General features: G+C 43.4%; 1 protein-coding gene across 1 annotated transcript in view; it reads right to left on the reverse strand.

The window, feature by feature from the left end:
- cacna2d3a (calcium channel, voltage-dependent, alpha 2/delta subunit 3a) overlaps positions 1-14,225 on the reverse strand; it is a 1,147,786-nt gene that overhangs the window by 493,674 nt on the left and 639,887 nt on the right. The window contains exon 10 of the mRNA XM_070894764.1: positions 8,916-9,005. Coding sequence (XP_070750865.1) covers positions 8,916-9,005 — 90 coding nt within the window. The remainder of the gene's footprint in view (positions 1-8,915; positions 9,006-14,225) is intronic.

Here is a 14,225-nt window from a genome sequence, read left to right on the forward strand (position 1 = left end):
AAATCATCAGCATGGATTCTGAAAAGCTATGTCAACTTAACTAACCTGGCAGAATTCTTTGAAGAGGTATGGAAAGAGTAGACAAGGGTAATGCAGTTGATGTCATATGCTTGGATTTTCAAAAGGCCTTCGATAAGGTACCACACGGTAGGCTCATGACAAAGGTTAGGGATATGGAGTCAGGGAACAAGTAGCTGAAGGGATAGCAAATTGGCTATAACATAGAAAGCAGAGAGCAGGGGTAAAGACTATTTATTCCGATTAGTGCGAGGTAGAAAGTGGTGTTCCACAAGGATCAGTGGTGGGACCACTGTTATTCATAATTTACATTGATGATTTTGACTTTGGAATAATTTACTCAATATCAAAATTTGCAGATGATACAAAACTGCGAGTACAGCTAACAATGAGGAAGAATGCAACAAAATACAAGTAGATCCTGCAGACTAAGGCTTCCGTGGCTCTTCCACCAAAAGTTACGGCATACAGCGAATGTGCTACATAATCAGTATAAATGAAATCGTTTGATAGTCCTGCTGTGCAGTGCAAACATTTTTCCAAACTGGATGATTGATAAATTACAGAATCTAATTTTTCCTGCCTAACCCTACATGTCACTGTCAACAGCATTATGAAAAAATAGCAGGATATTTTTGGTGCAGTTTGAAAGCTCCTCAGCTTGATCCAGGGCAACGTGTGACATTATGGGGGGGGGGGGCGATTTTAACCCTACTCGTTCAACAGAAACCTGGCAGGTGGGCACTTTTGGATGTGTATGCATTTCAAAAGAACAGAAGAACATAAGAAATAGGAGCAGGAGTAGGCTATTGGCCCCTTGAGGCTGGTCTGCCATTTAATAAGATCATGGCTGATCTGAACTTGGGCTCAGCTCCACTTCCCTGCCCACTCCCCATAACCCTTCACTCCCTTATCGTTCAAAAATCTGACTATCACCACCTTAAATATATGCAATGACCCAGCCTCCACAGCTCTCTGGGGTAAAAAATTCCAGATTTACGACCCTCAGAAACGAAATGTCTTTTCTTCTCAGTTCTACATGGGCAACCCTTTATTCTTAAACTGTGCCCCCTAGTTCTAGGTTCCCCCACGAGTGGAAACATGCTCTCTGCATCTACCTTGTCGAGCCCCCTCAGTATCTTATGTTTCAATAAGATCACCTCTCATTCTTCTAAACTCCACTGAATATAGGCCCAATCTGCTCAACCTATCTTCGTAAGTCAACCCCTTCATCTCAGAAATCAACCTAGTGAACCTTCTCTGAACTGACTCCAATGGAAGTATATTCCGCCTTAAGTAAGGAGACCAAAACTCTAGGTGTGGCCTCACCAATACCCTGTACAGTTGTAGCAGAACTTCCCTGCTTTTATACTCCATCCCCCTTGCAATAAAGGCCAACATTCTATTTGTCTTCCTGATTACTTGTTGTACCTGCATACTAACTTTTGATGTTTCATGCACAAGGACCCCTAGGTCTCTCTGTACTGCAGCATTTTGTAATCTCTCTCCATTTAAATAATAATTTGTTTTTTTATTTTTCCTGCCAAAATGGATAACCTCACACGTTCCCACATTATACTCCTTTGTCAAATGTTTTCCCATTCACTTAGCCTGTCTATATCCCATTGCAGATTATTTGTGTCCTCCTCACAACTTGTTTTCTCACCCATCTTTGTATCATCAGCAAAATTGGCTACAATACACTTGGTCCCTTCATCCAAGTAATTAATATAGATTGTAAATAGGTGAGGCCCCAGCACCGATCTCTGCAGCACCCTACTAGTTACCGTTTGCCAATCAGAAAATGACCCATTTATCCCGACTCTCTCTTTTCTGTTAGTTAGCCAATCCTCTATCCATGCTAATATATTACCCCCAACCCTGTGAACATTTATTTTGTGCAATAACTTTTGATGTGGCACCTCACCGAATGCCTTCTAGAAATCCAAATACACCACATCCACTGCTTCCCCCTTATTTACCCTGCCTGTCACATCCTCAAAGAACTCCAGTAAATTTGTCAAACATGATTTCCCTTTCAGAAAACCATGCTGACTCTGCTTGACTGTATTATGCTTTTCCAAATATCTTGCTACTGCTTCCTTAATAAAGGACTCCAGCATTTTCCCAACGACAGATGTTAGGCTAACTGGTCTATAGTTTCTTGCATTTTGTCTGCCTCCTTTTTTAAATAGGGGTGTTACATTTGCGGTTTTCCAGTCTGCTGGGACCTCTACAGAATCCAGGGAATTTTGTAGAGATCCCAGCAGACTGGAAAACTGCATCCACTATCTGTGCAGCCACTTCTTTTAAGACCCTAGGATGTAGGCCATCAGGTCCAGGGGACTTGTCCACCTTTAGGGCCCAAATTTCCCCAACCCCTTTTTTTGGCACACTCTCCCAAGATGCGGCAACTTTGTGTGCTGGAAACGGCGACGAAAAACTTACTCACGATTCTGGCCGCTCTGCTGTTACCGGATCCTGGCGCGGCGCTCCTCGTGGAGTGGGGGGGGGGGTGAGGCGGAGCTACAGTCCTGCGCCGAAAACAGTGCCGGCAGCTGCGCGTGTGCGCAGTAGAGCGGTCGCGCATGCGCAGTAGCTCCGTCCCATGATTGTGATGATGATGCCTGCAGAACGTGTCCAGCCCCTATCCTGGGCCGAATGGCCTGCCGCACAGGCTTGCCACTGAGGGTTGCAAGAAACAGGTTGCTGCGACTGAGTGTTGATCAGGCGAGAGATGGGGGGAGAGGTTGGTCGTCTTTGGCTGCAGTCTAGTGGTTTGGACCAAGGATAGCTTGTCATGTAGCGATGTCGCTTGCCATGCTGGGCTGGCTTTGCGCTCGTTTGGTTGGGTGGCGGTCTTGTCATGTTAAAGAAGCACATATACAGTGACAGCCATGTGCTTAACTTACATCCCATCCTGTGTATCAATAAATAATCAGCAACATGCAGTTAGGTTGGATTACAAATAATTTATGTGTGAAGCTCTTTGAAGTTGTCAGTGGGCAAAAAGGGAAAAAGGAAAAATGGGCAAAAAGGGAAAAAATTCCCACCCGAAAAGGGTTGAAAGTCGGTGGGGCGGCAGCCGCATTCTCCCTCCCCCATCCCAGGCCGAAGTTAGGATTTACTTCAGCTCTTTATTTGTTAATTTTGTTAATTTAATTATTTACTTCAGTTCTTTAGTTTCTATTGAATGGTTAATACTGCGTGTGCTTTGTTTGGTGCTTGGTGGGGCATGAAATGTTGTTTAGGTGCAGGGTTCCTTCTATGTTTTTATTTTTTATTTATTGATTGCTTATTACTTTGGTCTTGGTGCTTTAGGTGCAGGGTTGCTTCTATTTTATTTGTTAATTAATTGCTTATTACTTTTTGTGCTTTGTTTGGTGCTTGGTGGTGCTTTAAATGTAGTTACTTGCGCTGATTCCTTAACTGTAAGTAAGGTCTTTCTGTGCGGGCAAAAGTGGACACGTACGATGCCCTAAGTTAGTTTAGTACAACTTTTTTCTGGCCAAATTGGCATAAATGGTGTAAGTGGCTGGGAACACCCGCTTTTGAAAAAAAAACTGACCTAACTAACTCATTTACACTGGCGCAAATTAAATGGCCATATTTGCAACTTAAAAGATACACAGAAAAATCAAATTACACCAAATAAAATGGTGCAACTCATGGGAAAATTTGGGCCCTTAGTCCCATTATTTTACCAAGTACTTTTTCTTTAGTGATAGTGATTGTCCCTATAGCCCCTTGATAATCCATTATTGGGATGTTTTTAGTGTCTTCTACCGTGAAGACCGATACAAAATATTTGTTCAAAGTCTCTGCCATTTCCCTGTTCCCCATTATTAATTCACCAGTCTAATCCTCTAAGGGACCAATGTTTACTTAAGCTACTCTCTTCCTTTTTATGGGCCCAAATTTCCCCATGAGTTGCACCGTATTTTTTGGTGCAACTTGATTTTTCTGGTGTATCTTTTTAGTTGCAAATATGGCCATTTAATTTGCGCCAGTGTAAGTGAGTTAGTTAGGTTTTTTGTTAGGTCAGTTTTTTTTTTCAAAAGGGGGCGTTCCCAGCCACTTACACCATTTATGCCAATTTGGCCAGAAAAAAGTTGTACTAAACTAACTTAGGGCATCGTATGTGTCCACTTTTGTCCGCACAGAAAGACCTTACTTACAGTTAAGGAATCAGCGCAAGTAACTACATTTAAAGCACCACCAAGCACCAAACAAAGCACAAAAAGTAATAACAATTCAATAAAAAATAAAGAAGTGAAGTAAATAATTAAAGTAACAAATAAAAGTAGTGCATCATATCCGACCTTAAACTGAATGGGCAATTAAGAAATCGGCGCAGGTAAGTAAGTAAGGACTTGCACCCAAGCACCAAACATTGCAAATAAAAGTTTAAATAACTCATTAAAAATAAAGAACTCAGGTAAACAATTGAATAACAAATCAAGAATTGTAGTAAACCCTACTTTGACTTGAACTCAGCCGGGGAAGGCAGCGGGCCGGCCTGTACAGGAGGCCATTTGGCCAGGGAAAGAGGCAGCTGGCAAAGACGCATCGGGAGGCTGAAGGGAGGGGGAGGAGAGACTGGGCTGGGCTGACTGAGCTGGACACGCCCTTCAGCCAGGGCTGGGAGGGGCGGCGGCGGCGTGCGAAGCAGAGCGACCGAACGCAGCATCGGTGGGTGGGGGGGGGGGGGGGGGGGGGGAGGAGGGGAGAGAGAGAATTTGCATACAAACAACAACACAGGCAGGACACTGCTGCAAGTTTCGGTGCTACTGCGTATACGCGAACACCGGACCCAACACCACTGCGCATGCGCGACGCTGCCGGCACTGATTTTGGTGCAGGGCTGTAGCTCCGCCCCCCCACTGTTTAATCTGCGCCATGCCTGGGCACTCCAGACTCTTCAGAATGGCCAAGATGGGGCCATGTTTTTCCGGCGCCATTTCCAGCGCACAAAAACGGCGCATAAAGGGTAAATACACCAAAAAAACGGGTTGGACAAAATTGAGCCCATATACCTGTAGAAGCTCTTACTATCTGTTTTTATATTTCTTGCTAGTTTACTCTAATAATCCATCTTCTCTCTCTTTTTTATTTTTTAGTTGTCCTTTGCTGGTTTTTAAAAATGTCCCAATCCTCTGGCCTCCCTCTAATCTTGGCAACATTGTATGCCATTGTTTTTAATTTGATACCATCCGTTACTTTCTTAGTTAGCCACGGATGGTTCTCCCTTTCCTGAAAGTCTTTCCTTCTCACTGGGATATATTTTTGTTGAGAGTTATGAAATATCTCTTTAAATGTCTCCCACTTCTTATCAGTTGATATATACCATCAACACGTCTATACACACTGTTTATCCTTAGGCACATAGCTCCCTACAATGAAAATACTGCATCCAAATGGATAATTATACCCATAACCTCATAACTGTTATGGTTCAGGCATTCTCAAATATCTTTCCCTCACATAAATGGCTTGATGACAGTTTCTCTAAGAAGGCTATAGCCTAGAAATTCGTATCAGACGGTGCGCAAAAGAGGTAGTATCGAATTGGCCACCCATCGAATATCATTCCATATTTAATGCAACTGACTATCAGGCACTGCGGATAATGGCAGAGATGAATTTCTAGCCCATATCTCTTACAAACTCAGATCTGCACTCTCACTCTCTGCCTTACTGAGTCAATCATTGTCGTTTGTCCACTGCAGAATACATTGGATGAGTACTACATCTCCTGCTAAATTGGAAATTGGAAAATATTTACACACCTCATCATCATCATAGGCAGTCCCTCGGGGTCGAGGATGATTCTTGGTCCAGTGGCACTTGGAACACTTTTTGCAGGTTAAAATATGCCTGCACTGATACAGAAGCAAGACCGTAGGCAAGATACTAAACAACACTATACTTAAATAAGAGAACTGGAAATGGCCCATAAATGGGTACTCCATCCTTTTGAACCATTGGATTTTCTATGCTTACATTAAACAATAGCACAGCAAATGTGGCTTTCAGTGTTTCTTAAAGTCTCTTGAAAAGCATGAGTTAATATGGATGCATTGATGATAATTCTCTTGTTCGTTGGTACTCAGAATGTAGTCTCAGGAGATAATCTTTCGAGATACTACATTGCACAAGAAATATATGGATTTAATGTGCCTCAACTGGTATTGGATGTTAATACAGAACTAACAAATAGCAACCAGTCCTGGAACATTTATCCTTCTATTCTCCTTTGATATAAAGCAATTTTTTTTAAGGAAGTCAAACAATTCTAACAGCTGCATTTCCTTTTCTGAAGCTTTCCACCAGATAATTTTGAAGCATGACATACTCAGAAATGGCTTAGTATTTTGTTGAATACTGCATATATTATTATTTTAATTACACCATACTCCATGAAAGAGAGCCCTTTATTTGCTAATTTGTGATCAACATCCCTATCTGGTTCTCTCAAATAGAGCGTCTCTGGTCCACCAATTTGTACCTGGTGAGGGAGCAGCTTCCATTTGAACCCTAGCAACTTAAAATATATTAGATATTTAATCTAGATGACAAAAAAAATCTATTTTTGAGCTCAGTGATGTCCCCATCTGTTTTCAGAGCAAGAATTCAGTGGTCTACAAAATGCACATGAACAGCATCACACATTACAATGGCAATGCTCACCAGCAAGACTTCAATCAGATACCAGCACAGATACAGACACTCAAGAAGAGAATCCTAGTAAGGTTGAGGAGGACGTACAGGGTGAGGCACAGAGCTTTGGGAAGGTACCAGAGGTGTGGGGGTTGATGAGAATCCAGGAGTTGCAGGGAAGTAATCCAGCCTGTCGATTGTACCGCAGTTGTTTCGGGATACAGACTTTATTGGGCTTGTTTTCCAATGGAGGATGTAATTTCCTATCTCTGTCCTCCTCCCCAGAAGGGGGAGCAGAAGATCCCTGTGCAACTCTCTGATTCACCATGGGCAGTTTTATGTTCAAATTGGACTTGCAACATTCAGCAGTTTTGTGCCATTCATGCCTGTCACCCAAATATATGATACTGGATGGATTTGGAAACCTAATGAAGAGGACCGAAATAAAGTTTAAAACAAGAATAATTAAAGACTTGAGAAAGATGCATAGTTACTGATGTAGGATAAATAAGTGTTAAAATGATGCATAAATGACATGAACTGTATCCAGATCAAAGATAATAAAACATTTACACATATGAATTTAGTTCTATGCTACGTGAAATTAAACATATTTATATTTAATCATGTTATACCGAGCTGGTGTCTACCTGTTATGTTGATTCAGGTGGACACTGAGGGAGTGAAGTTGGTCAACAGCAATAACGTAAAATGGGCTAACAGCAAATTGGCAGCTTGTTTTACACCACACCCGATTTGCTCTCAGCCATGGCACTATTCAAGAACAGGGGGAAATGTCCCAGTGTTGTGGACAGCTTTACACCCTCAATCAATACCATCAAAAACAGATTGGGGTAGAAATTCTGACGTCCTGGGCCCGTACGAAGTTTTTACAGACCCGGGAAGGCATCAGAAAAGCCGGCTTTCAGCGCGCAATGCACATGCATTGAAAACCGGCATTTCCGATCTGTCAAGCTGGAGCTGGACAGATCATAGACAGATCGGAAGCGAGGAGGACATTTGCTTGGGCAAGATTGTGGTATTTACACATATCTTGCCTAGCAAATGTCCTCAAAACTCTTGCGCCTGATAAAAACAGGCGCGAGTGTTTTAAAACACACAAAAACATATTAAAATAAAGTTATGAAAACATATTTTATTGTTAAAAACCCTCCCCACTACGGTAAGTTTATTTTAAGGCATAATTTTTAAAACTTTTTTTTAAAATCAGGACAATATTTTTTTTATGATATTAATAATTTTTTATTAGTGTTTTGGGTGTTTGGGGGAGGTTTTCATTCATAATAATGGGAACTCCAACTTATGGAGTCCCCATTATTATGAATGAGAAAATACTGTAACCTTGATTGGCTGCCCAGAGCCATGTGACTCCAGCTCCAGCTTACAGACGTCCCTACGAGCACGTGCTGCGACGCGCAGGGAGAGGAGGTCTGTGGACCAGGATCTTCAGGTAGTTGCGGGAAGGAGAAAGCGGGATTTCTGGGTCATTAACTTCTCACTTAGGTCATGGTGGTGTGTCGGTTGGTGTTGAAGTATTTGTCTCTCTTATAACCTCTCATACTTTAAAATAGTTATCAGATGCTGCAATATGTTTGATTGTCCCCATCAGTAAACATTGTTTTGTCCAAAACTGGGTGGCAATTTAGAAGAAGGTAGTGAGGGAGGACAATTGACAGATACAGCTGGGGAAAAAATGTCATTGCAAAGAATGGAATGCATTGACAATTCTGATGTAGAAATTAATAACATATTTTCCACAATCAATTAATGATCTGATTTATCAAGCTATCAAAAAGTGATGAATTCTGTCTCTAGTGTTAACTATTGTCAATAAGTAAATTTGGCACCTAAATCAACATGTTTTGTTTTCGCTGACAGTTTCTTTTATCACACTGATATTTTACCTCTGTCTTATACTTCCAACCCATCAATTACTTTTTAGTTTTAAATCAATAGAAATTACCTCAAAATGTTTTATTATATTAACAGTAGACCAAGCAAACTAAATATTTTAGAGGTCATAATTTTGTAGTTATACCATATTATACCATATTAATTATACCATATTCACAATTTTCAAAATATTTTTATCTCATCTTATCTCCCCATTTTACTCTCTTTGGAGTCATTCGCCATTATTCCTTTATTATCCCATTTAAAGTCAAGTACATAAATTCACAGGATGGGGGAAAATTGATGTCACTGAATGCCACTACCTGATTCAGAAGGATGAATGCCTCAGTCAAAGCGAAGCCCAGCATTCCAATTCCTTTTGCATTCAGGGTATCAAGGTGTTCTCTGAAATGCTATATGGTGGGGAAAAAAATTGGCACAATAAATTTTTAAATAATTACAATTTCTTAAAATATTATTTTCAGCTTTTTATAGAGCCATAAACAAATGTATGTTCTGCTTATGATACTATTTAATTAATAAATGACTCTATACACATAATTCAGAACAACCAAATAACGTGAACTTATTCTGAGACAGTGCAGCAAAATGGCTCACGACTGAGTCACTCATTGCATAGTGAGTTCCCAATCACAACTATGCCAAAATGCCATATAGTGAAGGCTTGCAGACCCCTAGAGGAGGTAAGCTATTTTTAGGGGAGAGGAATGTTTCCTCTGGCCACTATTTATGATTTGGCCATCAATAGTGAGCAAAGGAAACATTGTTCCCAATTACAAAGCAACATTGATTGACAACTGTGGCAGGCTATATCCACTATTGCCCAGAAAATGGTACATGGTGTGAGGGGGCCTTAAGGAGGGTGGGGGTGGGGTGGGGTGAACATAAATTATTAATGTAAAAATAGTAAATCACATTACAAAAATTATATTGGGTTAACATCTCAGTTTCATAATAAAATTAAAAATATATAATTTTGCAAGGTGAAGCTGCCGCTGTGAAGCTTGACTCAAAAGAAAATCACCAGAAGTCAGGAGGGCCACGAGTCGACCAGGTTGACCTCTGTGCTTGATTCTTTAATATGTGCTTCTGTTAAGCAAGTCTCTAAGCTGTCCTTCTCTTAAACACCCTACAATCGTGTTACCTTAGAGACCCATGCTATTTTTGTACTAGAAGGCAATTTTGTACTATAAATAATATGCACTATATTTTCTAACCTATTATGAGTCAGATAGTTTGTGCCTATAATTGTAGCATATAATACAGTATAAATCCAGTAGCCTTATTGCAGGAATGTTGCTCCAGCTGAGAGCCTGAAAGTGAGGATGGGATGTATTTCAAATGTTTATGATAAGACAGTAAACTCAACGATTGCCACCTATGGCTAAGATTTACTTAAAGGCAAAAAAATCTGGATTGTTTTAATGTGTAAACATGAAGGCTGATACAGAAAATGTGTATTTTTCTTTTCGAGCACTGTCATTTACTTTCAGCAGGCTACCATCCATCATCATAGTTCCCATTTTGAATCCTGCCATCACATTTTAATCCCTCCTGGAGCCAAGCATATTACATTGGGCTGTTAAGGTTACTGGGTTTACTCAAGCTGAGATTTGTTCATATTGCTGACAACACAATTACCTACAGTGCTAGTAAAGGGGAAATGCTTTGCAGCCCTTTGAGAAATGTACAAAATTATGAAACATCTGGAAAAGTCCAGTCAGATTAATTGCAATGTCTGCCCTGTGAAAGTCAGTGTTCCAGGTCATCAACCAAGAGCTGCGTTCGTGGACATTTAATAATGCACAGTTAACTCAATTGAAAACAAGTTTATTTTACCAAGAAAAAAACTTTCTTATATCAAGTATTTACTTATCTATTTATTTCCAGACCCAGAGTGTAATAATAAATTGCTTTTACTGCCGCACGCTTTTAGTGTATCAAAGAGTACAGCAACTTTCAAACTCAAAGCAAAATCTATTGAATAAATAACCATTCATTATCATACTCAGGCCAGCACCATGGGGTTGAATTTAGCTCCCTGCGTGTTTTGAGTCTGAGTGAGAGCTAAACACACTTGCAGGTTCAAATTTCAGGCCTGGAGTATTTTAACGGGTGGAAAACAGCAGCTGGTCAGCAGGCGGGAGTGGATGTTCAGGCAGCCTGCAGCAAGAATAGGCTCACTATCAACAAGGTAAGTCGGGGGGAGCAGGTTTCAAGAGGAAACTCCTCTTGGCTCCACATTAAGGTAAGTTTTACTTACCAGGGGGCTTCTTGCACAGTCAGATTAGCCACTGTAGAGCGTGGAAAAAGTAGTCGGAACTTGTACAGCTTTAAACAAATTTTGCGAACGAATCCGGAAATGTGCACAGAACCCTAATTTCAATATTGAAATGTGCTAATTTCAGGCGGCCGCCATACCAATCTAAAAAAAAGGCCCTGCCAAATGTAGCAGTGGCCCGGCGCTCATGCAAATCAGACGCAGGTCTTCTCACTGCGAAAAGTTTCAGCATGAAGGTCCATAGGATTCAGGGCAGAGGCCAGGCTGGCCACATGCAAGCCGTCAATAACGCCCTACACTTTGGGGGAAAGCTGCCATATGGATAACGTGCAGTCGCCTCTCATGTTTCCAGTGGTTTCATGAGGAATGTTAGGAAAGAGATGGCCATGATTTTGCCTGGAAGTAAGGCTCCGTTATCGCTCCATTTATAAGAACATAAGAAATAGGAGCAGAAGAAGGCCATAGAGCCCCTCGAGCCTGCTCCGCCATTTAATACGATCATGGCTGATCCAATCATAGGGGCCAAGTTTCGGCCTGAATTGCTCCTGTTTTTTTGGAGCAACTGGTTTCGAATGGAGTATCTTAGAAATTGCAAATCTCGGCATTTAGTTTGCTCCAGTTCTAGTCAGTTAGAACAGTTTCAGTTTGGAACAGATTTTTTTTTCAAAAGGGGGCGTGTCCGGCCACTTACGCCCGTTTTGAAAGTTTAGGCAGTGAAAACTTACTCCAAACTAACTTAGAATGGAGTAAGTGTAGATTTTTGTACGCTCAGAAAAACCTTGTCTACACTTAGAAAATCAGGCGTAGGTTACAAATCGGGCGTAGGAAATGGGGGGGGGCGGTTTAAAGGGAAGTTTACAAACATTAAACACTTCAGTTTTACAAAAAGAGTCATCATCAATAATAAATGATAAATACATCAATAAATCAAACAATAAATCAATCAAAAAAAATTAATAAAATTATTTTTTTTTTAATCAATAAATAAAACATTTTCTACTTACTGACTGCAGCACCGAGAGTCCTCCAACAGCGTGCTGGGACCCCCCGTGTGTCTCTGTTAGTGTCTCTATCTTTCTGTCTGTCTGTCTGTGTGTGTCTCTCACTCTCTGTCTGTCAGTGTCTGTGTTTCTGACAGCGAGGGGTGGAGGGGAGGGGGAGGAGGGGTGGTGGAGTGGGGGGAGGGGGTGTAGTGGGGGAGAGGGGGTGTAGTGGGGGAGAGGGGGTGGGATGGAGGAGGATGAGAGGGGGTGGGGGGGTGAAAAGGGAGGGAGGGGAGGGGGGGTGAGAAGGGAGGGAGGGGAGGGGGGGTGAGGAGGGGGAGCGAGAAGGGAGGGAGGGGAGGGGGGGTGAGAAGGGAGGGGGAGCGAGAAGGGAGGGAGGGGGGGGGAGAAAGGAGGGAGGGGAGGGGGGAGGAGAGGGGGGGAGAGGAGGGGATAGGTGAGGGGGGAGATAAGGGAGGGAGGGGACGGGAGGGGGGGGGAGAAGGCAGGGAGGGAGGGGAGTGGGGGAGAGAGAAGGGAGGGAGGGGGGAGAGAAGGGAGGGAGGGGGGAGAGAAGGGAGGGAGGGGAAGGGGGGAGAGAAGGGGGGGGAGAGAGAAGGGAGAGAGAGAGAGAGAGAGAAAGAAAGGAGAGGGAGGCTGAATGGGCCGGGCTCGGCCATGCCCAAGACTTCGAGCTTAGACTTACCAGATTGACAGGTAGGTGGCATCGGGTCCGGGGTCCGGGGGGGTCGGGAGCACGGGTCAGGGGGAGCGCGGGTCGGGGCGGAGGGTCGGTCGGGGGGGGGGGGCAGAGATCGGTCGGGAGCGGAGGTCGGTCGGGGAGGGGGGGTGTGGTCGGGAACGGAGGTCGGGAGCGAAGGTCGGTGGGGGGGGAAGGTCGGGAGCGGGGGAAGCGGAGGTCGGGTCAGGGGTGGGAGAGGTGGGAGCGGGAGTCAAGTCAGGTCAGGTCAGGTCCGGAGGAAGCAGGAGCTGGGCGTGGGAAGCAGCCTTATCGACGCAGCCCCAGTGAGGCCATTCGGCCAGGGCTAGGGGCTGCGTGCTTCGGGCCCCTCCCACACAGTTTTGGCGCCTGGAGCTATTGCACATGCGCACCCACTGCAGCGCGCCTGTGCAGAGGTCCCGGCACTGTTTTCAGCGCAGGGACCTGGCTCCGCCCCCCACACTTGCGCTGCGCTGCGCCCAGCTCCAGAGGACCTGCAGGGAGCTGCAGAATAGGTAAGTTTTTTTTAGGCGCACTTTGTGGCACGAAAAATGGGCGTCCAGGTCGGGGCTGCGCCGTTCTAGGCGCGGCCCGAAACTTGGGCCCATTGATTCAGGACCACTTCCCTGCCCGCTCTCCATAACCCCTTATTCCCTTATCGTTTAAGAAACTGTCTATTTCTGTCAAATTTATTCAATGTACCAGCTCCACAGCTCTCTGAGGCAGCGAATTCCACAGATCTACAAACCTCTAAGAAAAGAAATTTCTCCTCATCTCAGTTTTAAATGGGCAGCCCCTTATTCTAAGATTATGCCCTCAAGTTCTAGTCTCCCCCATCAGTGGAAACATCCTCTCTGCATCCACCTTGTCAAGCCCCCTCATAATCTTACATGTTTCGATAAGATCACCTCTTATTCTTCTGAATTCCAATGAGTAGAGGCCCAACCTACTCAACCTTTTCTCATAAGTCAACCCCCTCATCTCCGGAATCAACCGAGTGAACCTTCTCTGAACTGCCTCCAAAGCAAGTATATTCTTTCGTAAATATGGAAGCCAAAACTGCACGCAGTATTCCAGGTGTGACCTCACCAATACCATGTAGAACTGTAGCAAGACTTCACTGCTTTTATACTCCATCCCCTTTGCAATAAAAGCCAAGATTCCATTGGCCTTCCTGATCACTTGCTGTACCTGCACACTAACCTTTTGTGTTTCGTGCATAAATACCCGCAGGTCTCACTGTACTGCAGCACTTTGCAATCTTTCTCCATTTAAATAATAACTTGCTCTTTGATTTTTTTCTGCCAAAGTGCACGACCTCGCACTTTCCAATATTATACTCCATCTGCCAAATTTTTGTCCATTCACTTAGCCTGTCTATGTCCTTTTGCAGATTTTGTGTGTCTTCCTCGCACATTGCTTTTCTTCCCATCTTTGTATCGTCAGCAAACTTGGCTACGTTACACTCAGTCCCTTCCTCCAAGTAGTTAATATAGATCGTAAATAGTTGGGATCCCAGCACTGATCCCTGCGGCATCCCACTGGTTAGTGATTGGTTCATTCTCGGGTTGGCATTTATTCCTACTCTCTGTTTTCTGTTAGTTAGCCAATCCTCTAGCCATGCTAA

The sequence above is a fragment of the Pristiophorus japonicus genome, chromosome 12 (genome assembly GCF_044704955.1).
Source record: "Pristiophorus japonicus isolate sPriJap1 chromosome 12, sPriJap1.hap1, whole genome shotgun sequence".
Lineage (NCBI taxonomy): Eukaryota > Metazoa > Chordata > Chondrichthyes > Pristiophoridae > Pristiophorus > Pristiophorus japonicus.